The sequence below is a fragment of the Pelophylax lessonae genome (genome assembly GCF_965119305.1).
Source record: "Pelophylax lessonae genome assembly, chromosome: 1".
NCBI classification, from domain to species: Eukaryota; Metazoa; Chordata; class Amphibia; order Anura; family Ranidae; genus Pelophylax; species Pelophylax lessonae.
In genome coordinates, this window is record NC_138768.1 from 721,096,692 (window position 1) to 721,120,270 (window position 23,579).

The 23,579-nt window shown below is 42.7% G+C and overlaps 1 protein-coding gene across 1 annotated transcript in view; it reads left to right on the top strand.

The window, feature by feature from the left end:
* FAM149A (family with sequence similarity 149 member A) overlaps nucleotides 1-23,579 on the top strand; it is a 142,349-nt gene that overhangs the window by 80,189 nt on the left and 38,581 nt on the right. Inside the window, exons 2-3 of the mRNA XM_082244056.1 lie at nucleotides 14,234-14,329; nucleotides 16,239-16,371. Coding sequence (XP_082100182.1) covers nucleotides 14,234-14,329; nucleotides 16,239-16,371 — 229 coding nt within the window. The remainder of the gene's footprint in view (nucleotides 1-14,233; nucleotides 14,330-16,238; nucleotides 16,372-23,579) is intronic.

Consider the following 23,579-nt stretch of genomic DNA (forward strand, 5'->3'; position numbering starts at 1 on the left):
CTTCCTCTGTGGTGTCCTCCCATGAAATCCATTCTTGTTTAGTGTTTTACGTATTGTAGATTCGCTAACAGGGATGTTAGCATTTGCCACTGACTTTTGTAAGTCTTTAGCTGACACTCTAGGATTCTTCTTCACCTCATTGAGCAGTCTGCGCTGTGCTCTTGCAGTCATCTTTACAGGACGGCCACTCCTAGGGAGAGTAGCAGCAGTGCTGAACTTTCTCCATTTATAGACAATTTGTCTTACCGTGGACTGATGAACAGCAAGGCTTTGGAGATACTTTTATAACCCTTTCCAGCTTTATGCAAGTCAACAATTCTTAATCGAAGGTCTTCTGAGAGCTCTTTTGTGCGAGGGATCATTCACATCAGGCAATGCTTCTTGTGAAAAGTAAACCCAGAACTGGTGTGTGTTTTTTATAGGGCAGGGCAGCTGTAACCAACACCTCCAATCTCATCTCATTGATTGGACTCCAGTTGGCTGATATCTCACTCCAATTAGCTTTTGGAGATGTCATTAGTCTAGTGCTTCGTTTAAAAAAAAAAAAGACATAATAGGGAGTCACCTAAACATTATAGTACATGCTTATATTCTTTATTTTAGTGTCACCATACATGTAGCAGTCTGTCTGTACAATCTTTATACAATCTACTTTATATGTACAAAAACTATGTAATATGAAGACCAACCAACAGTATTAATTTTGATGTCAAATTTCGATTTAGTTAACCACTTAAGCCCCAGCCCTATTTCGGACACTTTTTGTTTACAAGTTTAAATCAGTATTTTTTCCTAGAAAACTACTTAGAACCCCCAAACATTATATATATTTTTTTAGCAAAGACTCTGGAGAATAAAATGTCGGTCATTGTAATATTTTTTATCACGCGGTATTTGCGCAGCGGTCTTTAAAGCGCCATTTTTTTGGAAAATTTTTGAAAAATCACATTTCACTAATTTTAAAAAATACTAAACAGTAAAGTTAGCCCATTTTTTTTGTATATTGTGAAAGAACATGTCACGCCGAGTAAATAGATACCCAACATGTTACGGTTTAAAATTGCGCCCCCCCGTGGGATCGCGACAAACTACGGTCAAAAGAGATCTCAATCTGCGACGCTTTAAATTTATGTAACGGTTACCAGTTTAGAGTTAGAGTGTAGCTCTTTTTTTTAAATTATTGCTCACGCTCTGGCGATCGCGGCGATACCTCACATGTGTGGTTTGAACAGCGATTTCATTTGCGGCTCGACTTCCGTATACGTTTTTTTTTGTGCGCGAGCTAACGGTGACGGGGGCGGCTAAATTTTTTTTTTTTTTTATTTTCCCATTTATTTTATTTATTTTTTTAACTTTATTAAAGTTTTAAAAAAAAAAAAAAAATCTGATCACTTTTATTGCTGTCACAAGCAATGTAAACATCCCTTGTGACACCAATATGTAGTGACAGGTACACTTTATGGAGGGATCGAGGGTCTAAAAGACCCTAGACCCCTCCACTACACTTCCCTGTATGCAAAACGCCGAAAACGGCATTTTTGCATACAGCCGTTTTTCAAATTTGCCGCCTTTTGCAGCACAGTAACCCGGAAGTGACGTCATGGACGCCGCCTCCGGGTTACGTCATCGGAGACCCGATCGATGCCGTTTCCGGCATTCATCGGGACTCCATCCAGCCGGCGGACGTGCCGGCTGGGTGCTCGGGGCTCCCGGTGGAACGGGAGCCCCGGGCAAAGCCACGGAAGGCGGCGGGAGGGGGGGGGACGTCCCCTCCCGCCCCCCCGGGTACCGATCGAGCGGCTCCCGAGCCGCATCGGTCGGTACCGACGGAAAGCCAACCGTCGGCTCTAAACCACGGTACCGGGATGGTGCCTCTAGCTAGAGGCATCATCCCGGTACACTACCGCAAAGTTTACTGACGTAGACCTACGTTAGTATGCGGTAAGTGGTTAAGTCTTGTGACTAACGTGCCATTTTAGTTTTATTCGTAGTTTAGTCATTTGAATTGTTTTAGTCTAAACTAAAATCTCCAGTACAATTTAGTCGACCTAAAATCCAATGGGTTCAGGTATAAAGAGGTTGTAAACCCTCTCTTATAACTTGTACCTATAGGTAAGCTTTTATTAAGGCTTACCTATAGGTACTGTAAATATCTCCTAAACATGTACCGTCTAGGAAATATTTACTTTTAATGCAGCCAATGGCGTCATCGGCGCATGCGCTCTGCCGTGGCGTTCCTTCAGAGCGCTGTGCCATGAATGGCGTCTTCTGCGCGCATGCGTGGGATAGATGTCATCGCGCCTCCGGCCAATCAGATGGCCAAAGGACATGAACCAGGAAGCAGGACAGCTGTACATGTTTTTTTGTTTTTTTTTTCTTTTTTTTTTGGGTTTACAACCTCCTTAAACTGTAACGCATTATTTAGGCATTTCTCTAGAATCTGTAAACTCATTCTATACTCCTGGATTAAAAGCCTAATGCATTAGTATTTACAGTATGTTATTGAAATGTGAACATGCTCTGCAGACATGTGATATTGTGATATATAACCAGTGTTAATTTTTACGTCAAATTCGTTTTAATCATAGTTTTTTTACTAAAATGCCATTTTAGATTTAGTCGTATTTTAGTCAACTGAAATAGTGTTATTTCAGTTGAAGAAATTAACAATGCCAACCAATTTGTATCCACTCTGGCCCTTGCACGAGGCCCAGTTTTTCTAGATCATAGATAGATGAAAGGACCCTGTGATGAGAGAACTCTGTGTTGATGAGGAACTCTGTGGTCATGGGAACTTTGATATGTTGTGCAGACTCTGCCGTGATGGGAATCTGGAGTTGTTCTGTACATAGCATGTGTACAGAACCCCCCCCCCCCCCCCCCCCAGATATGTAATATCCTGCTTGTGTGATTGGCTTACTGATTTTCTACACTAAGATACAAGCCAGATTTTGAGCATCCTCTGCACCAAAAATGTAATTTTTGGTGAGGTAAGCCCAAAGGGAAATCATGTCTAAAGGGATGCAGACCCTGCCACTTTCTTCATTTGAACCCTGCAGGTTCAGCAGCTGATTGATCATTAAAAACCACTCCCATACAGATTCACTTTGCACATGGACACAAACAAGTATTCCTTCAGAATACCAAAAGGTAGGAATCTGCAAAAAAGGTTTGTTAAAATCCTTGCAATGTACAGAGATCACCCAGAGGGGAATGTTTTTCTCCAAATAATTTGTGAAGGAAACTCTACACCGTTTTCCTAGTCTGAAGCAGGAATATGCTGGCTGCAAAAAACATTCAATATTTTCTACTGTTTACTGATTCACTATTGGATTTTGGGTCGGGCCCGGGGTTCTTTATCTTTACCTACCTAGGGTAAGTGGTAAATAACTGGTATTTTAGGTGAAAAAGGTTCTAAATATCTTTTCTTTACTATTTAATATCCCTATACGATATTCTAACCTCTTATCTTCAGTTATACTTCTTCACAACATCTGTCCCCAAAATGTCACCTATGTTCCCCTACCAAAAAAATAATAGCTTTTTGTCAACATGTTAGTAGTAATGATAGAGTTGGGAGGGCAGCTTACAAGAAAGCTGAAAAATACACTCACCGGCCACTTTATTAGGTACACCTTGCTAGTACCTGGTTGGACCCCCTTTTGCCTTCAGAACTGCCTTCATTCTTTGCGGCATAGATTCAACAAGGTGTTGGAAACATTCCTCAGAGATTTTGGTTTCCACCACATCCCAAAGGTGCTCTATTGGATTGAAATCTGGTGACTGTCAAGGCCGCTGGAGTACAGTGACCTCATTGTCATGTTAAAGAAACCAGCGGTGAGATGATTTGAGCTTTGTGGCATGGTGCATTATCCTGCTGGAAGGAGCCATCAGAAGATGGGTACACTGTATTTATAAAGGGATGGACATGGTCAACAACAACTCAGGTAGGACGTAGCGTTTAAACGATGCTCAATTGGTACTAAGGGGCCCAAAGTGTGCCAAGAAAATATCCTCCACACCATTACACCACCACCAGTCTGAACCATTGATACAAGGCAGGATGGATCCATGCTTTCATGTTGTTTACGCCAAATTCCTACCCTACCAACTGAACGTCACAGCTGAAATTGAGACTCATCAGACCAGGCAACATTTCTCCAATCTGCTATTGTCTAATTTTAGTGAGCCTGTGCGAATTGTAGCCTCCGTCTCCTGTTCTTAGCTGATAGAGCGTGACACCCGATGTGGTCTTCTGCTGTTGTAGCCCATCCGTTTCAAGGTTTGAAGGTGTTGTGCATTCAGAGATGGTATTCTGCATACCTTGGTTTTAACGAGTGGTTATTTGAGTTACTGTTGCCTTTCTATCATCTCGAACCAGTCTGCCTATTCTCTGACATCAGCAAGGCATTTTCGTCCACACTACTGCCACTCACTGGATATTTTCTCTTTTTTGGACCTTTCTCTGTAAACCCTAGAGATGGTTGTGCGTGAAAATCCCAGTACAGTAGATCAGCAATATTTTTAAATACTCAGACCAGCCCATCATGCCACGTTCCACCAACCATGCCACGTTCAAAGTCACGTAAATCCCCTTTCTTCCCCATTCTAAAGCTCAGTCTGAACTTCAGCAAGTCATTCTCACCACGTCAAGATGCCTGAATGCATTGGGTTGCTGCCATGTGAGTGGCTGATTAGCAGCTTATGTTACCAAGCAATTGAACAGGTGTACCTAATAAAGTGGCCGGTGATTGCATATAGGCAGTCCCCGAGTTACAAACATCCGACTTACATACAACTTATACTTGCAAATGAAGGGAGACAACAGGAAGTGAAAAGAACTCTACCCCTGGGAACGGGGATTATTTCCTGTAAGAGTTATCATGGCAAAAAGGTGTCTCCACTGAAGCTTTATCACTAATCCTTGTTTCCACAACAAGCCCATATTTTCAAAATCCAATTGTCACGGGGACAGAAAGTGAGGTGAAGAGACAGAAGAGAATGTGATATTTGAAAATGGTTCCCAGGCTGCTATTGTGTGATTGCAATTTGGAGAAAGGAAGAGCACAGTGCTTGAGACAGAAATGTTGGGATTGGTGCATCCAAAGTATGGGCAGTGGGCATGGTACTGTGTATAGAAATGAATAAATGCATAGTGTTGGGCGATGGGTATGCCATATGAACATTACTGCCCTTTGTGCTTGGCTTTGAGGTCAGAGATTGTGGCTTCCAGGACCCATATACTGAGCACAGGCAATGAGCTTGTGGTCATTGGGTAGGTGCATCTATATTTTGGGCATGGCATATAAAGATTAGTGCATCCATAGTGTGAAGGTGGCATATTAAGATTAGTACATGCATAGTGTGGACAGTAGCCATTGCATATAGAGATTACTACTCTATGTGCTAGGTTTTGAGATCAGAGACTTTTGCTGCTTCCTGTTCCACATTCTGAGCTTGTGGCCATTAAGTGCATCCATAGTGTGGGCATTAGGCATGACATCTGGGCTTGTCAGATTAGATCAATCAGTCAGAGACTTTGGCTTCCTGCGTATGTGTGTAGGTAAGGGGATAGCACAGCAACAATGCATAAAAAATGTTTTTTTTTTTTCCTTTTTTTGGGGGGATAGGGTGGAAAAAAGGTTGGAACCCAAGTCCCAAACCTTCCCTCACTCTATCTGATATAAGATGCTATCTGTGTCCCCATTGAGGGAATTTTTATTTTTCTGTCCCAATGACAACTTTTGCTGGGAAAGGAAATAATAGAGAATTTCTTTAACAAGTAATAAAATCTCCCTGTATACCCATTGTGGAAATTTACCATGAAGTCCTGTCTTATCCCCGGTTCACAGTATAACTCGTATGTGAATTGCACAGGAACCGCACTGCATTCCTGTGCAATTTACATGCAGTGCATTTTGAACCCATTTATTTTGACCGCAACCGCATTGGACGGTGGTTTTTTACCATGCGATTCAATGCAGGAAAACCAAACTGCGTTTCCAATCCTTTTGGAGTGTCGTTATTCCTGTATTGACAGCGTTATAAATAGAACAGAAAGTGAGTTAAAACCGAACTCTGTATTGTTTGATCTAATTGGGTTTAACATGCCCTCTTTGAAAATATTATAAACAAGTGGATAATAAATCTCATTATCTGCCACCCAAAACTAAAATATGATTTTTAATAGATCCAAGTAATAGCCCCTACTTGTTGTGTACATTCATTTATATCCTAAACTGTTATTTTACTTGGACAGACACATGTAGATGCAGGATATTTAACCCCGGATAAAAAGGAGAAGGTGTGGCACTAAAAGCTGATTAAATGATTATACCACTCAACATACTTATCATAGGCGCTCATGAATTTTATATCACTATGGAATATCGCATTTCATCCTCAAGGTGTTATTTAATACGACTTTTTATTGTACTGCTCAAACACGAACATCTGGATAATTTAAGTCCTTTCAGTTGTCACCTTTGATGGTTTGAGGTTGTTCATTCTTTCTTAATTAATTGCTTAATATAAACTTCATCTATTATTGAAGCTTTCAGGGAGTCTGAAAGCAATAATGATGTTCAGCCACAACACAAGCCGCCTCTTTCTTTCTGTAAGTAACTCTTCACTGAACTAGCTCATCTCATCGCACACTTATGAACAATATGAAATGGAAGGTTAAGGGAGAGGGACTTATTATTAATGCCTGACTCAATACAATTTCATTTAGTAAGTGTACTTACATTAGCAGATTATAGAGTCGGGTATGCATTGAATCATTTGAGACCAACGTTTGCCAATTCAGCCATAACATTCGTTTTTGGACCTTAACCACTTAAGCCCCAGGCCTATTTCGGACACTTTTTGTTTACAAGTTAAAATCAGTATTTTTTCCTAGAAAACTGCTTAGAACCCCCAAACATGATATATATTTTTTTAGCAAAGGCTCTGGAGAATAAAATGGCGGTCATTGCAATATTTTTTGTCACGCGGTATTTGCGCAGCGGTCTTTAAAGCGCCATGTTTTTGGAAAAATTACGAAAAATCACATTTCACTGCATTTAAAATAAACTAAACAGTAAAGTTAGCCCATTTTTTTTGTATATTCTGAAAGATGATTCACGCCGAGTAAATAGTTACTCAGCATGTTACGGTTTGAAATTGCGCACACCCGTGGGATGGCGACAAACTACGGTCAATAGAGATCTCAATAGGTGACGTTTTAAAAATGTTTAACGGTTACCAGTTTAGAGTTAGAATGTAGCTCTTTTTTTTACATTATTGCTCACTCTCTGGCGATCGCGGCGATACCTCACATGTGTGGTTTGAACGGCGATTTTTTTTTTTTCCTATTTATTTATTTTTTTTTTTTAACATTATCACAGGTTTAAAAAAAAAAAAAAATCTGATCACTTTTATTTACATCTCTTGTGACAGCATTATGCAATGACAGGTACTCTTTATGGAGGGATCAAGGGTCTAAAAGACCCTAGACCCCTCCACTACACTTCCTTGTATTCAAAACGCCGTAAACGGCATTTTTGAATACACTGGTTTTTTAAATTTGCCGCCTTTAGCAGCAGAGTAACCCGGACGTGACGTCATGGACGCCGCCTCCGGGTTACGTCATTGGAGACCCGATCGAAGCCGCTTCCAGCTTTGATCGGGACTCCATCCAGCCGGCGGATGTCCCGGCTGGGTCTCCCGGTGGGATGGGAGACCCGGGCAAAGCCGCGGGGGGGGGGGGGGGGGACGTCCCCTCCTGCTCGCCGGGGTAACGACCGAGTGGCTCCCGAGCAGCATTGGTCGTTACCGCCGGAAAGCCACCCGCCGGATCTAAACAACGGTACCGGGCGATGCCTCTAGCTAGAGGCATCACCCCGGTATAACACCGCATAGTTTGCTGACGTAGCCCTACGAAAATTTGCATTAAGTGGTTAATGTACTGTAGGAATGTTCCTATCTGTCCCTGCTGATGGATGTTGTCATTCAAAAATCCATGTGCACAAATTAGTGACAAAGGTAAAGGGTCATAGTGACCAATGCAACATTTTTTTTTTTACATTGCAGATGTGAAAGTATAACTTACTGGAGGCCTTTAAAAAAGGATTGTTGTTTCATGCCTAAAGTTATTTAAAGTAATTATTTTTTTTTTTTTTTTTCGGTTTGAATAGAATGTGAAAGGGTTTGAACTAGGGATAAGCTTGGGTTCACTTTCAACCTATGTTTAGCTAAAACCCAGGAGAAAGACATTAGTCTAGTTCAGTCAGTTGCCTTCCCCGCTCCGCAGCTGCATGCACACCAAGGGTTGGGAATGCTTGTGACAACATTGGCCCAATATGGCCATATGGCCAAGTTAGGTCAAAGACATTGACCTGATATGGCCATGTGGCAATATTAGATTATTGATGTCCTGAGCATCCCCACCTTTTTGTGTACAGTATTCTCACAAAAGTGAGTACACCCCTCACATTTTTGTAAATATTCTATTATATCTTTTCATGTGACAACGCTGAAGAAATTACACTTTGCTACAATGTAAAGTAGTGAGTGCACAGCTTGTATAACAGTGTAAATTTGCTGTCCCCTCAAAATAACTCAACACACAGCCATTATTGTCTAAACTGCTGGCAACAAAAGTGAGTACACCCCCTCAGTGAAAATGTCTTTAATTTGGCCCAATTAGCCATTTTCCCTCCCCGGTGTCATGTGACTCGATAGTGTTACAAAGTTTCAGGTGTGAATGGGGAGCAGGTGTCTTAAAGTTAGTATTATCGCTCTCACCCTCTCATACTGGTCACTGGAAGTTCAGCATGCCAGCTCATTGCAAAGAACTCTCTGAGGATCCAAGAACAAGAATTGTTGCTCTACATAAAGATAGCCTAGGCTATGAGAAGATTGCCAAGACCCTGAAACTGAGCTGCAACATGGTGGCCAAGACCATACAGCTGTTTAACAGGACAGATTCCACTCAGAGCAGGTCTGGCCATGGTCAACCAAAGGAGCTGAGTGCATGTGCTCAGCGTCATAGCCAGAGGTTGTCCTTTGAAAATAGACGTATGAGTGCGGCCAGCTGTAGAGGTTGAAGGGGGTGTGTCGGTGCTCAGACCATCGGCCGCACACTGCATTAAATTGGTCTGCATGGCTGTCATCCCAGAAGGAAGCTTCTTCGAAAGATGAGGCAAAGTCTGTAAACAGTTTGCTAAGGACAAGCAGACTAAGGACATGGATTACTGGAATCATGTCCTGTGGTCTGATGAGATCAAGATAAACTTATTTGGCTCAGATGGTGTCAAACGTGTTTGGCGGCAACCATGTGAGGAGTACAAAGACAAGTGTGTCTTGCCTACAGTCAAGCATGGTGGTGGGAGTGTCATGGTCTGGAGCTGCATGAGTGCTGCCGGCACTGGGGAGCTACAGTTTATTGAGGGAACCCTTAATACCAACATGCACTGTGACATACTGAAGCAGAGCATGATCCACCTCCCTTTGGTGACTGGACTGTATTCCAACATAATGACCCCAAACACACCTCCAAGATGAGCACTGCCTTGTTAAAGAAGCTGAGGGTAAAGGTGATGGACAGGCCAAGCATGTCTCCAGACCTAAACCTTTTTGAGCATCTGTGGGGCACCCTCAAACAGAAGGTAGAGGAGCGTAAGGTCTCTAACATCCACCAGGGCTGTGATATCGTCATCGAGGAGTGGAAGAGGACTCCAGTGGCAACCTGTGAAGCTCTGGTGAACTCCATGCCAAAGAGGGTTAAGGCAATGCTGGAAAATAATGGTGGTCGCACAAAATATTGACACTTTGGGCCCAATTTGGACATTTTCACTTAGGGGTGTACTCATTTTTGTTGCCAGCGGTTTAGACATTAATGGCTGTGTGTTGAGTTATTTTGAGGAACAGCAAATTTACACTGTTATACAAGCTGTACACTCACTACTTTACATTGTAGCAAAGTGTCATTTCTTCAGTGTTGTCATATTAAAAGATATAATAACATTTTTTACAAAAATGCGAGGGGTGTACTCATTTTTGTAAAATACTGTATGTGCAGAGGCAGGGTGGGGAATTCCTCAGCCACAGCTTATTGGGCCGACTCTGAAGACTTCTTTCTGGGTTCTGCTGAACATGGGTTCAGACCAAACCCAAGGTCATCCTTCATTAGAACCTTGTCTGGTATTTAGTACCATCTGTGTCCTTGCTGGGGAGATTTTCCCTCACTACTGGACTGTTGTACTTGGTGCAGAATGTAAAGGGAAATCAAAAATGTTTGTGTTGTCATAGGATCAGAATATTTGTATAGGCTTCCCTGAAAAGTTAAAGTGGTTTTAAAGTCACTAATCCCAAATCTTGGAATCCCCGTTACAGAAAGATATACTTTGCAGTATGTGTGTTTTATAAAAGTTATAAAGTGAAATACTGGGCCTATTTCAAAGCACTGCTGTGTATTCACTTGACCTCCTGCTCTCCTTCCCTGATCTGAGGACTACAGTGAGGGGGGCTGAGATTACCCATTGACATTAGCCCGGAGGAGAGGGGCGGGAGGTCATGTGAGTGCACAACGGCGCTCTGAAGTAAGGTATTTTGCTTAATGATTTTTATTGAATTATTTTGAATTTTTTATTTTGAATTTTTATTGAATGATATTTTGAATTAATGATTTTACAGCCATATTGACGAGAGGGGAGGGGAGGGGCGGGGAGGAGATGGCTCACGTGCAGACTCATAGACTGACAGGCAGGGAGGAAGATGGAGAGACTGCGGGCTGACGGAGGCAGGTAAACTGGCCACGGTATCATGGATCAGCAGCCTTGATTACCGTGGTCAGAACACTAAGGGGGTCACCGGCAGGATCATCCATGTATTTTACAGTATAGAGAGGGACAAATGACACCGTACAAGCACCATGCTGTATATCCTGCTTTAAAGTAGCAGGATCATTTTCTTTTTTTTTTTTTTTTTTTTTTAGGGTTACAACCACTTTGTTTTCAGAGATCCCCCAAAGAAAGTCAGAGCAGGAAAAAGCATGACAGGCTGGGGTAGGGAGTTCCAGGGGAAAGGAGAGGCGCTCTAAAAAAGTCCTGGAGGTGGGAGGAGATAATGAGGGGGTCCGAGACCAGGAGGTCTTGAGAGGAGCGAAGGGGATGGCATGGGTGACATTTTGAGATGAACTTGGTGATGTAGATGGAAACAGAGAGCAGGCAAGTTCAGCGACAACTGCAGAGTACAGGTTCCATCAGTCTGGTTTAACGTTAGCTTGACAAGGATCCTGAAGACTTTGGACAGGCATTTTGTTAGGCTTTTCAAGGACACCTATTTAAGCAGTTAATAATTGCTCCCTAGAACAGCCTGTCTAAATTGATAAGCTTTTTGTTAATAATTGAGCCACAGCGGTCAGCTCTGCAATTTATGTGCAAATAATAGCAAAGTTTCCCAGAATGAACAGAAGGGATAATAAAAATACTGGAGCAGCTGTGTACTTCAATAATTAACATGCTGCTGCCAAAAACAAACAAACCAACTGACATGAATGGTGCTTATTTAATAGTGGATTAGAAAAAATAGTGAATGGCTGGAGCACAGTGATTCCCGGCAGTTGGTCCCTCTTCCACCAGTGGTGACAATGTTTGGGGGAGATAAGGGGGATTTTCAAAGTTGAAATGATAAGTTAATATATCCCACACATTGAAAACTGTAGTGCATTTTTTTTTTTGTGCTGGGAACTGCATAGCACCATGCAGTTTGCATGTGGCTGCGATTTTGGAAAACCCTTGTTTGACATAAGTAAGTTTGTTGATAGGCCACATAGGGATTAAAGCCCAACCACTTATGGAAATGCTATATACCTAATGCCATATGCATTGAAAAACAATCCATTCATTGTAAACATGATCGTTTTAAAATCCCAAAATCAAAAATGATGAACGCAAGAGTAAAAGCCCTAATGGTACACACTTTGTAGTGCATGAAAGTACCTGGATTTGTCGTTAAATAAATTCCTGTGCCCTCGTGGAGTCCTCTTGGTCTGGGATTTACAATGGACAGGAACTTCTGCCCAAGTCAAGAATAAAACAAAATCCCAATGCTTATCTAAAACCTGGTACTTTTATTGGCCCATGCTAGAGCCCCTCCACAAGGGGGTGGGGTTTACTCTTGATTTGACATGTAAATCATTGGCCTAGGATTAGGGATAGACCGATATGGTTTTTTTTTTTTAGGGCCGATACGGATATTTTGGTAAAAACGTATCGGTATCGGCCGATATGGGCCGATATTTTGTACATTTAAAGTTTTGAAAAATAAAGACAATTTTTCACACAAATCTGGTACTGAACATGTTAATTTTTATTTAATGCTTAATGGCTGGCTTGCTGGCACCCTGTGGTGGGTGGCTGGCTGGCACCCTGTGGTGGGTGGCTGGCTTATTGGCACCCTGTGGTGGATGGCTGGCTGGCACCCTGTGGTGGATGGCTGGCTGGCACCCTGTGGTGGATGGCTGGCGGTGGGTGGCTGGCTGGCACAGGGGCTGTGGGTAGCTGGCTGGTACAGGGCCTGTGGGCAGCTGGCTGGTACAGGGCCTGTGGGTGGCTGGTACAGGGCCTGTGGGTGGCTGGCTGTCTGGCACCCTGTCTGGGTGGCTGGCTGTCTGGCACCCTGTCTGTGGGTGGCTGGCTGTAAGTGGCTGGTTGGCTGGCACCCTGTGTTGGGTGGCTGGCTGGCACAGGGGCTGTGGGTGGCTGGCTGGTACAGGGCCTGTGGGTGGCTGGCTGGCTGGTACAGGGCCTGTGGGTGGCTGGCTAGCTCGCTGGTACAGTGCCTGTGGCTGGATGGTACAGGGCCTGTGGATGTGGGTGGATGGCTGGCACCGTCCTGCTGTGGGTGGGTGTATGGCTGTGATACACTCCTGCATTCCTAGTCCCGACTCCAGACGAGGCTGTCCAAGGCGAGGGAGGTGGCCTAAGAAGGCAGAATTACGTCACAAAAATATCGGCCAGTTCCGGGGCCGATACCGATATATCGGGGAAAGTGTATATTGGCCACCGATATATCCGCCTTGCCGATAATCGGTCTATCCTTACCTAGGATCCAACCCAGCTTTACAGGGACACATGGTTTAATATGGAGAGTAACACCAGTACTTGTAGACACTCCTGTAGAAATGTTTAGGTCAGGTTAGGGTTGCCCTAATCAGGAGCCTATTCATACCGTAGCGGTGAAATTCCACTGTTTGTTCCACACATGATTTGTTTGAGTGATTCATAAAATGCAGGTGGGTGCATGGAGCCTGTGGTGTCCCACATAGTGTTCCTTGCATAACGCAGTAGGGAACACTTCATGACTACCAGTCACATGGCTTTTACTTTTTTCCATTCATTGGATTCTCTTGCTTATGAGTCCCAAAGCAAGCAAAGCACTAAACATGTTTGGAAAGCACGCTCTTTAGCCTAATCATTGTGTCTTTTTTACAAGCATCTATATGGTCTTTGGTGTACACAGAGTAGATTTATATGCTTTGTTGCTGTTGAGGAATATATTTAAAATGGTTGTAAATCTCAGGAATAAAATATGAACAAAGCATATTGTTCTATCGTGTGTTTGTCTCAAAAAGGGTCGCTAAGTGTAATTTCTGTCTGCTGCTTTATTTCTCTGCTGTCAGCATGAGTCACTTCTGCCAAGTTTTCCTGACACCAAGAGAAAAATAGTGACAGGGAGGGACCTCCAGCAGATTGACAGCCTCAGCTCTGTTCCTGTGAGCCGTGTGGAAGAGGGGAGTGGGGGTGTCTCTTCCCTCCAATCAGCTCCCAGAGCTCTCCTCTCCTGCTAAATTCAGCTCTCCACACCCTTTTTTCTGAGCTCTCAGACAAACTTTGTAAATTCAGCACTTTGAACGGTTGTAGAGAAGAGAGGGCGGCAGATAGACAGATACAACTTATTTAGGAGGAATTGTTTTATCTCTGGGTATCACCTGAGACCAGTCACTTCACTGGGTATGTAAGAGTTTACAACCACTTTAAATGAATGTACTTGTGCCCAGAAATCAACTTGAATACATCCTGGGCAGAATAGTCGATATGCATATTTTTTGTACCTTCTTGTTATTGGGCATTTGCCTGTACAAAAAATTACCCTAACAGGAAGCGCATAAAAGTTTTTTTTTTCATTTTTTTTTTCAGTAAAAAATAAATACTGGATTGTATTAAAACATTTTCCTGTTGTTTTTCAGAAAGGGATTGTCTCGAGGAAGCAAAGACCATCGGGCGGACCCTCTGCCAGTTCATTTCACACTCCCTGTGCAGGAGGCCATCCATAACTACACATGGTACGATATGCACACCTGTCAATGCTAAGTGCTAGCAAACAAAATCATCATAAAGAAATATTTGTATGTACTGAGAAATAACCCATTACCTTTAAAGCCAAGCAAGAAGTACCAGACAGAGCTGTATTTACTTAGAAATGGTTCTTTTTATCCAACACTCAGTACTCTTTTATTTGGCTCCCCCTGGTGTCAGTAAAAAGTATATCTACAGCCAAGTTAGTTTTTTTAGATGTGTTTCTGGGCTTAGGTACGGATTCGCAATCCACAGGATATGCCACATTTGGAAGGGGATATGCCGCCTACCACAAGCTTGCTCACGCTGAAATCCCTCTTTACTGTGACCCAACTGCAGCCATTGGACGTGGATGCAGCATGGGTTCTTTCACATCTATGGGATGTGCTGGCAGGTGGTGTCACATGCCCTTTTCCTTTGCCATGCTATGAAGCACAGCTTCATGCCTGGCGTAGTGTGTATGGAACTGTCCAGTGACCATTGCCTGGTTTTGACAGGCAGTTGGAATGAGTTAAAAATGCTGAGACCAGTTTAAAAAAAGGGGCCTTCCTTTTGGATAAGGTAGCAAATGGTTAAAGCCTAAATTTACCTAAAACAAAAAAGATTAAAATCAGTATAATGGACATTGCCAATATCCCCAGAATACTACAACGGCAGGGGTGAGTGCTCCAATGAGTACTGGAGGGGCCAAGCATAGAGCGGTCTGATCACTCAGTTCTCAGGGTAGAGCCAAGTGATGTAGCCATATAGATGGGTATGTATGTTTATTTTTATTTAATTCCTGTACTTCTCTTTTAATTACTTCCTAATCTAGTTAGATTTCTCAGGCAAATTAATGTTTACAAGTCTTTAAATGTATGTCTTATATAAATCACTAAAGCTTCAAGGGGAACCGGTCTGGACAAAAATATAGGATTGCTAACTTATTAGCTGATTTGTGACTGTAGATAAGCAGGAAGCAGCTTATCCACTTAGTATTCTGCTCCGTTCCTTTGCTGAGTCCTTAGACCATGCTCCTTCGGTGGCCACTGTGAATTATATACATACCTGAGGAAGAGTCCCTGCATGGTTCTGTATCATTGCTTTTCAATGTGATCATTACAAGAATAAAGAAATGTACTCTTTGAAACAAGCTTGTGAGTGTTCTGGCAACATATTTAACCTAGGTTGTACACAGTGACCAGTGGGGGTACATTGCAGCACCCTTTGAATCACATGGTTGATTTCAGTATGGTGTGTGGGAAGAATATATATATATATATATATATATATATATATATATATATATATATATATATATATATATATTATATATATGAGGGTCACTCCCCAGCTGGAGGATAAAACTTGGCTTGTATTATTGTATTATCGAGATGAAAAAACCAACATTGTTCTGTAGTCGGACAAATGTCCTTTTTCATGCTTTGGGGCTGTCTTATTCCTTATCCCTCTACACTATGAGCTAAGACCCTGGCCTGTATAGGTCAGTGTAGGTAATGTAGTTAAACTTCACTAGCTGAATGATTTTTACAGGTCAATGACTAACAAAATAATGTTGCAAGAATACGGAGGCTGCAGTGGCAACTTCCACATTTCTAGCCTGGCCCTGCTTACCAACCCTTCATAGGATTTTTGCTTATAAAAGTACAGTAATCTTCCAATATTTATGCATTACTTTCAGTTTTCCAGTCTTTCCAATTTATGGTTTCCTACATATACAATTATTGCAGTAAGTTGACAGACTTTTATTCGTGCAGTAATGACCTCACAATCAAGTCGATGTCAAGGGCTTATTTTTGCATCAGTGTTACCTCTTGTTTCTGCTTATTGCATTTGACATTGTTAATGATTCGTATGACTGTAAATAAAATCTAATCCTTTGATGTCTCTCCTCAGTGAATCGATTTACTCTCTTCCATCCAGTGGACAAACTACCCCAACAGAGTTAAATAATTCATGGTCAGGAATACAGAGCTACACTACGGGACTGTCCACTGAGAGGAGCTCAGTCTATTCCTGGACAGACGATGTACGTTTCTTCTTAACTTTCGAAGAGTCTGCATTAAAGTGTCTAGCTGTTTATTAATGCATTTACAGATTGCAGCATTACGGGACTTTATATTAGTACTAAACCAACAGTAAACTTGCTGTACAGATTAACCATGGCAGAGAATATCAGGTTCATTGATTTGAATTTGGTGTTCTAAGTGTAAGTGCTCCAAGTTGAGGATGTTAAGAGCACAAGGGTTGAGAGCAGATCAGAGAAAGTTGCACTGATTTTCTCCTTACTCATTGTCTTGATGTTGCCTGTTGAACTCCAAGTATGGTTTTTATTGTATAGTTACATTAGTCCAGCTTGGACCAAATTAAGTATGCATATTCCATACATGTGGGACAGCTGTGGAAGCAGAGAATCACTGTTGTATTCAGAGCTACCACAGTGATTGCCGCTGTCTCAAGTGTCCTGTGGCGAGTGGCTGCCCTTCTGCATAGTGAACACAGGGTTGCTCACTCAGCAAGGCCACCATTCACAGAACACCTTATTTCACCCTCTTTAATAAGAAAACAAATTGTATTCATTAACAAAATTACAAGACTTTCTGTTAACACTGCCAAAGCGACTGCTTGTGTTCACTTTAGTTGTGGCCACTACTACGGTGACCTTCTGCTTTCACAACAGGCCCCTATGGGTATGGAATATGTATATTTACATTGGTCAAAACTTGACCAACATAACTACGCATTAAATACAATACCTAGATTCCAGCTTTAAAGTTCCTACATCCTAGACACACAGAAAATATAAGGCCCTTTTGTACAGGATCCATGTCCTTTCTCCGCATAGGACATGATTATAAAAGGAAAAATTAAAACCTTAGAATGAAAACAGCATGCAAACCATTTTGAAATGGATAGTCTGGTGCGCTAAATGATATAGGTGTCACTCAAAAATTGTCAAAACACACAAAGTGGCAAAGAAACTATAAGTGCACTCCAACCAATGTAGCCTTATAGTTACTAAAACAATGAATCATATGTGGTAAATCGTGATATATACAAACACTATTAAATAATTAACAATTATTAAATAAATGTGCAAAAATCACAAAAGGGATGTGCAAAAGTCCCATATATGGTGTCTCAAACATAAGTCAGAAAACTCCTAATAATGAGAAAACATACAGTGGGTACGGAAAGTATTCAGACCCCCTTAAATTTTTCACTCTTTGTTATATTGCAGCCATTTGCTAAAATCATTTAAGTTCATTCTTCTTCCTCATGAATGTACACATAGCACCCCATACTGACAGAAAAACACAGAATTGTTGACATTGTTGCAGATTTATTAAAAAAGAAAAACTGAAATATCACATGGTCCTAAGTATTCAGACCCTTTGCTCAGTATTTAGTAGAAGCCCCCTTTTGATCTAATACAGCCAGGAGTCTTTTTGGGAAAGATGCAACAAGTCTTTCACACCTGGATTTGGGGATCCTCTGCCATTCCTCCTTGCAGATCCTCTCCAGTTCTGTCAGGTTGGATGGTAAACATTGGTGGAAAGCCATTTTTAGGTCTCTCCAGAGATGCTCAATTGGGTTTAAGTCAGGGCTCTGGCTGGGCCATTCAAGAACAGTCACGGAGTTGTTGTGAAGCCACTCCTTCGTTATTTTAGCTGTGTGCTTAGGGTCATTGTCTTGTTGGAAGGTAAACCTTCGGCCCAGTCTGAGGTCCAGAGCACTCTGGATAAGGTTTTTGTCCAGGATATCCCTGTACTTGGCCGCATTCATCTTTCCCTCGATTGCAACCAGTCGTCCTGTCCCTGCAGCTGAAAAACACCCCCACAGCATGATGCTGCCACCACCATGCTTCACTGTTGGGACTGTATTGGACAGGTGATGAGCAGTGCCTGGTTTTTCTCCACACATACCGCTTAGAATTAAGGCCAAAAAGTTCTATTTTGGTCTCATCAGACCAGAGAATCTTATTTCTCACCATCTTGGAGTCCTTCAGGTGTTTTTTAGCAAACTCCATGCGGGCTTTCATGTGTCTTACACTGAGGAGAGGCTTCCGTCGGGCCACTCTGCCATAAAGCCCCGACTGGTGGAGGGCTGCAGTGATGGTTGACTTTCTACAACTTTCTCCCATCTCCTGACTGCATCTCTGGAGCTCAGCCACAGTGATCTTTGGGTTCTTCTTTACCTCTCTCACCAAGGCTCTTCTCCCCCGATAGCTCAGTTTGGCCGGAAGGCCAGCTCTAAGAAGGGTTCTGGTCGTCCCAAACGTCTTCCATTTGAGGATTATGGAGGCCACTGTGCTCTTAGGAACCTTAAGTGCAGCAGAAATCTTTTTGTAACCTTGGCCAGATCTGTGCCTTGCCACAATTCTGTCTCTGAGCTCTTCAGGCAGTTCCTTTGACCTCATGATTCTCATTTGCTCTGACATGCATTGTGATCTGGAAGGTCTTATATAGACAGGTGTGTGGCTTTCCTAATCAAGTCCAATCAGTATAATCAAACATAGCTGGACTCAAATGAAGGTGTAGAACCATCTCAAGGATGATCAGAAGAAATGGAAAGCACCTGAGTTAAATATATGAGTGTCACAGCAAAGGGTCTGAATACTTAGGACCATGTGATATTTCAGTTTTTCTTTTTTAATAAATCTGCAACAATGTCAACAATTCTGTGTTTTTCTGTCAGTATGGGGTGCTATGTGTACATTCATGAGGAAGAAGAATGAACTTAAATGATTTTAGCAAATGGCTGCAATATAACAAAGAGTGAAAAATTTAAGGGGGTCTGAATACTTTCCGTACCCACTGTATGTGAACAACTCCAGGTGATGAGATGGGAATCAGATATAATAGGTGCTCCAAACAAAGCCATGTGTCAGGTGCTTATATCTTGTGTCCCACCACCTTAAGAATTTACTTCTTACCAGCAGGTAGAAGTTAAAGGCAGAAAGACAGCCACCTCAAGAATGTTGACTCCTTGTGCTGCGAGAGGTAATACACTGGTCCCACCCCTCGTGGAAGAGATCTATAAGGCCTCTTACCAGATGGATAAAAATCCCAGGCGTGTGTCTGTCTCTTAAAGAGGCTCTTTCCTCCCGTCACAATGGGTCAGTTCCTGGGTTTATTTCAGAGGATCCCTTGTAGCTTTTATACTCCTTCCTGGTCCCCAAATTTCTTGGGGGGTACTTCCACCATACAGTATATGTGCAAAGGTGCCTTCTGAGTTACATCCCCTTTCAGGATTTGAATAATGCAGATTTAGTCCCATGAAGTTCCACCAATAAAGCCCTCTTGTTCCTGGGCCTGTCTGCTTGTAAGAGCAATCCCCCTTTCTGTATTGTCCAGATCCCCTGGTCCTCTCGGCTCGCTCAGCCTTTAGTTGCAGTGCCCTGCTGCGTGGCCCACTCCTGTCCTCTGGGTGGAAGTTCTCCTGACACCTGGCATGAGACCTGCTGGCTCGGGCACCTCTGATTCCTGGGTGAGACCTCTTATCTCAAATATGGAAGCTGTCTCCAAACTCCAAACAGCTCCCAGTTTGGAGACCGCTGTGACGGGAGGAAAGAGCCAGGAATCAGAGGTGCCCGAGCCAGCAGGTTTCATGCCAGGTGTCAGGAGAACTTTCACCCAGAGGACAGGAGTGGGCCACGCAGCAGGGCACTGCAACTAAAGGCTGAGCGAGCCAAGAGGACCAGGGGACAATACAGAAAGGGGGATTGCTCTTACAAGCAGACAGGCCCAGGAACAAGAGGGCTTTATTGGTGGAACTTCATGGGACTAAATCTGCATTACAGTATTCAAATCCTGAAAGGGGATGTAACTCAGAAGGCACCTTTGCACATATACTGTATGGTGGAAGTACCCCCCAAGAAATTTGGGGACCAGGAAGGAGTATAAAAGCTACAAGGGATCCTCTGAAATAAACCCAGGAACTGACCCATTGTGACGAGAGGAAAGAGCCTCTTTAAGAGACAGACACACGCCTCGGATTTTTATCCATCTGGTAAGAGGCCTTATATATCTCTTCCACGAGGGGTGGGACCAGTGTATTACCTCTCACAGCACAAGGAGTCAACATTCTTGAGGTGGCTGTCTTTCTGTCTTTAACTTCTACCTGCTGGTAAGAAGTAAATTCTTAAGGTGGTGGGACACAAGATATAAGCACCTGACACATGGCTTTGTTTGGAGCACCTATTATATCTGATTCCCATCTCATCACCTGGAGTTGTTCACATTTGTTTTCTCATTATCCGGAGTTTTCTGACTTATGTATGAGACACCATATATGGGACTTTTGCACATCCCTTTTGGGTTTTTTGCACATTTATTTAATAATTGTTAATTATTTAACAGTGTTTGTATATATCACGATATACCACATATGGTTCATTGTTTTAGTAAGTATATGGCTACATTCGTTGGAGTGCACTTATAGTTTCTTTGCCACTTTGTGTGTTTTGACAATTTTAGAGTGACACCTATATCATTTAGCATACCAGACTATCTATTTCAATTATTTTCAAACCTATATTTGGATCTTTGGTTGCAGCAAAATTCACCATATCAGCGCACCCTTTTATACAGCATGCAAACTATTTTTATGTAGATTTTCTACTGTACAAGCAATCGACTTATCAACAATGTGCGGAAAAAGAGGGATTTTACCTTAGCTCTAAACTATTTTATGATCTCATCCTTCATCTCCTACAACCCTTTCCTTTAAACTGTAAGTCCAGGTAAAACCTACTTAATGCTAAACCTGCTCTTTGCCACATTCTAACCTTAATCTATCTAACCCTGTGATCGCTGTAATTACCTATTCTGCAGCCAATCCGGTCCGGTCTCCAGCAGCGGAAGGTCTGTGTAGGAGAGGACCAACCACAGCTGTGAAATGCCTGGGAAGTGACGTTGCCCATTGACTTACTATGGGGCTTCCGTTGTTGGCTGTCTCTCTTGGACCTGCCTCAACACTGAAGCTGCCACTGACAGCTGATGCTGGGTCCAGACTGGATCGGCTGCAAAATAGGTAAGTATAGCGATTTTTGCTTTACAAGGTTAGATAGATTAGGTTTAGAATGTGGCAGAGAACAGGTTAAGGGTTAGTTAGGTTTTGCCTGAACTTTAAAATCTACTGTTGGAATTATTTTAAAGTGTCTAAGGGCTCTTTCACACGGGCGGTCCGATCAGATCCGCCTGTCAGTTTTTTAGGCGGATCTGATCGGATGCCCCATTCAGCCCTATGGAGCAGCGGATGTCAGCGGTGACCCGCTGCCATCCGCATCCGATCCTTTCCGTGAAATCCGGACGGATGGAAACCCTATTTTCCATCCGTCCTGGGGATCGGATGAGAGCAGACAGGCGGTCCGCTCTCATCCGATTCCCCATAGAGAGCAGCGGGGGCTGTGACACCTCCCTCTCCGCACTGCAAGCGGAGACGGAGCTGTCATCCGCCGGCTCGATCCCCGCTGAGCAGCACGGATCCGCCTACGGAGGCGGACCGTGTGAAAGAGCCCTAAAGCAATGTTTCTCAGCTGGGGTCCTTTGGCATCCTGGGTGCTGTTTGGGCCCCCCTGGGGCCCGAAGCAAGGGACCAGGTTTGCCCTGGATTAGCTTTATGAGTTGCCACGGTGTGGGTGGGACAGCTTCCAGCATCATAACAACAAATTACGCTCTAGGGCACAAAGCACAGTGTCATTTATTGCATTGGTGTTGGTGGCCTGGTCTGCCTGCACCATAAAAACATATCATGCTGATCCAGGGCAGGCGGTATGTAGGCCAACCCCATAGCATTCAGGGGAGAACAGACATCAACTTTCTTCAGACCTGTGCCACGTCCTGCCCCTTGCCCTGTTGCTGGAACCAAAAAGTAGGGCTCTAATATGAAGAGGGGACTTTGTGATAGAGGGTGCTGTGATTGGGGATTGTGTATTTGGTGGACTCTTTGAGGAGACTTTATTTGATGAGAGGCTTATGATATAAATTTCTTTCAGGTGGTTGTGTGCATTGTCCCTCTCTCAGGTATCCCATTGATAAGTAACATTTACATTTTTTTATACTTTTAAGCCCCGTACACACGATAAGAAATTCGGAAGGGAAATTTCGTCCGACGACCGATCTGCCGATTTTCGGCTTGTTAGTATGGTGCTTTCGACAGCCGACTCCGACTTTTCGGCTGACAAAATCCTGATGTGCAGGCATTAAAATTTTTGTCCTCCGTCAACACACGTCCGATTTTCATCTCATTAGTACAGATTTCGATGTGGAAAAATCTTATGAGCAAGACTAGGCATGCTCAGAGAAGAAAGAACACATACAAAGCAATCCAACACATGACATCACTTCTAAAATAGAATTCTGTCTTACGGGAAAATTCGTGTGCAGTCTAGAGCACATTCCAACCAAAAGACACCACTCTGGACAAAAGACGGACGACCGGTCGGCGGAAATTCGTAGCAAGTGTACGAGGCTTTAGACTGGGGTGCCTCAAGATTTTGCATACTTCTACAATAGAAAAAAGTTTGAGAAACAGTGGTCTAGAGGTAGTTAGACAAGGCAACAATAAAATACAAATTATTAATAGACATATATAATTATTGTGCTGTTTTCTTGCATTATTCTAATGCACTAGGCACATGTCCAGGAATGCCTATTGTTAAAAATAATCCTTTGTTATCGCTGAGTCACCTAATATCCTAGCTATTGACAAGCCTAACAAGGTATGAATAAATAGTAGGAAAAGCAAAGTGTGACCTCTGCCAGCACTGAATTTCTAGAAGCAACTAAGAAAAGCCCACCATTCTGCATCCATACAAGGTACTCAGGCCATTCTGCTTTTGTGGATAGAAACTTTGCTTCTTAGTTTCAAAAAGATGATTATTTTGTAGTCAAATAAGATACAATGTTTCTCTCAATTGAACATCATAGTTTCAGATAAATTCTGCAACTTAGTTTCATCTTTATGATATATACTGAGAAGCTCTTTTAGGAAGAAAATGAGCAAAATGCCTTTTAACCACTTTAAGACCGGAAGGATTTGCCCCCTAATGACAAGCCCTATTTTGCGATTCTTTCTTGTTACTTTAACAGACAATTGCGCAGTCGTGCGACGCTGTACCCAAATAAAATTGATGTCCTTTTTTTCCCCCACAAATAGAGCTTCTTTTGGTGGTATTTGATCACCTGTGCGATTTTTTTATTTTTTTTGCGCTATAAACAATTTTGAAAAAAA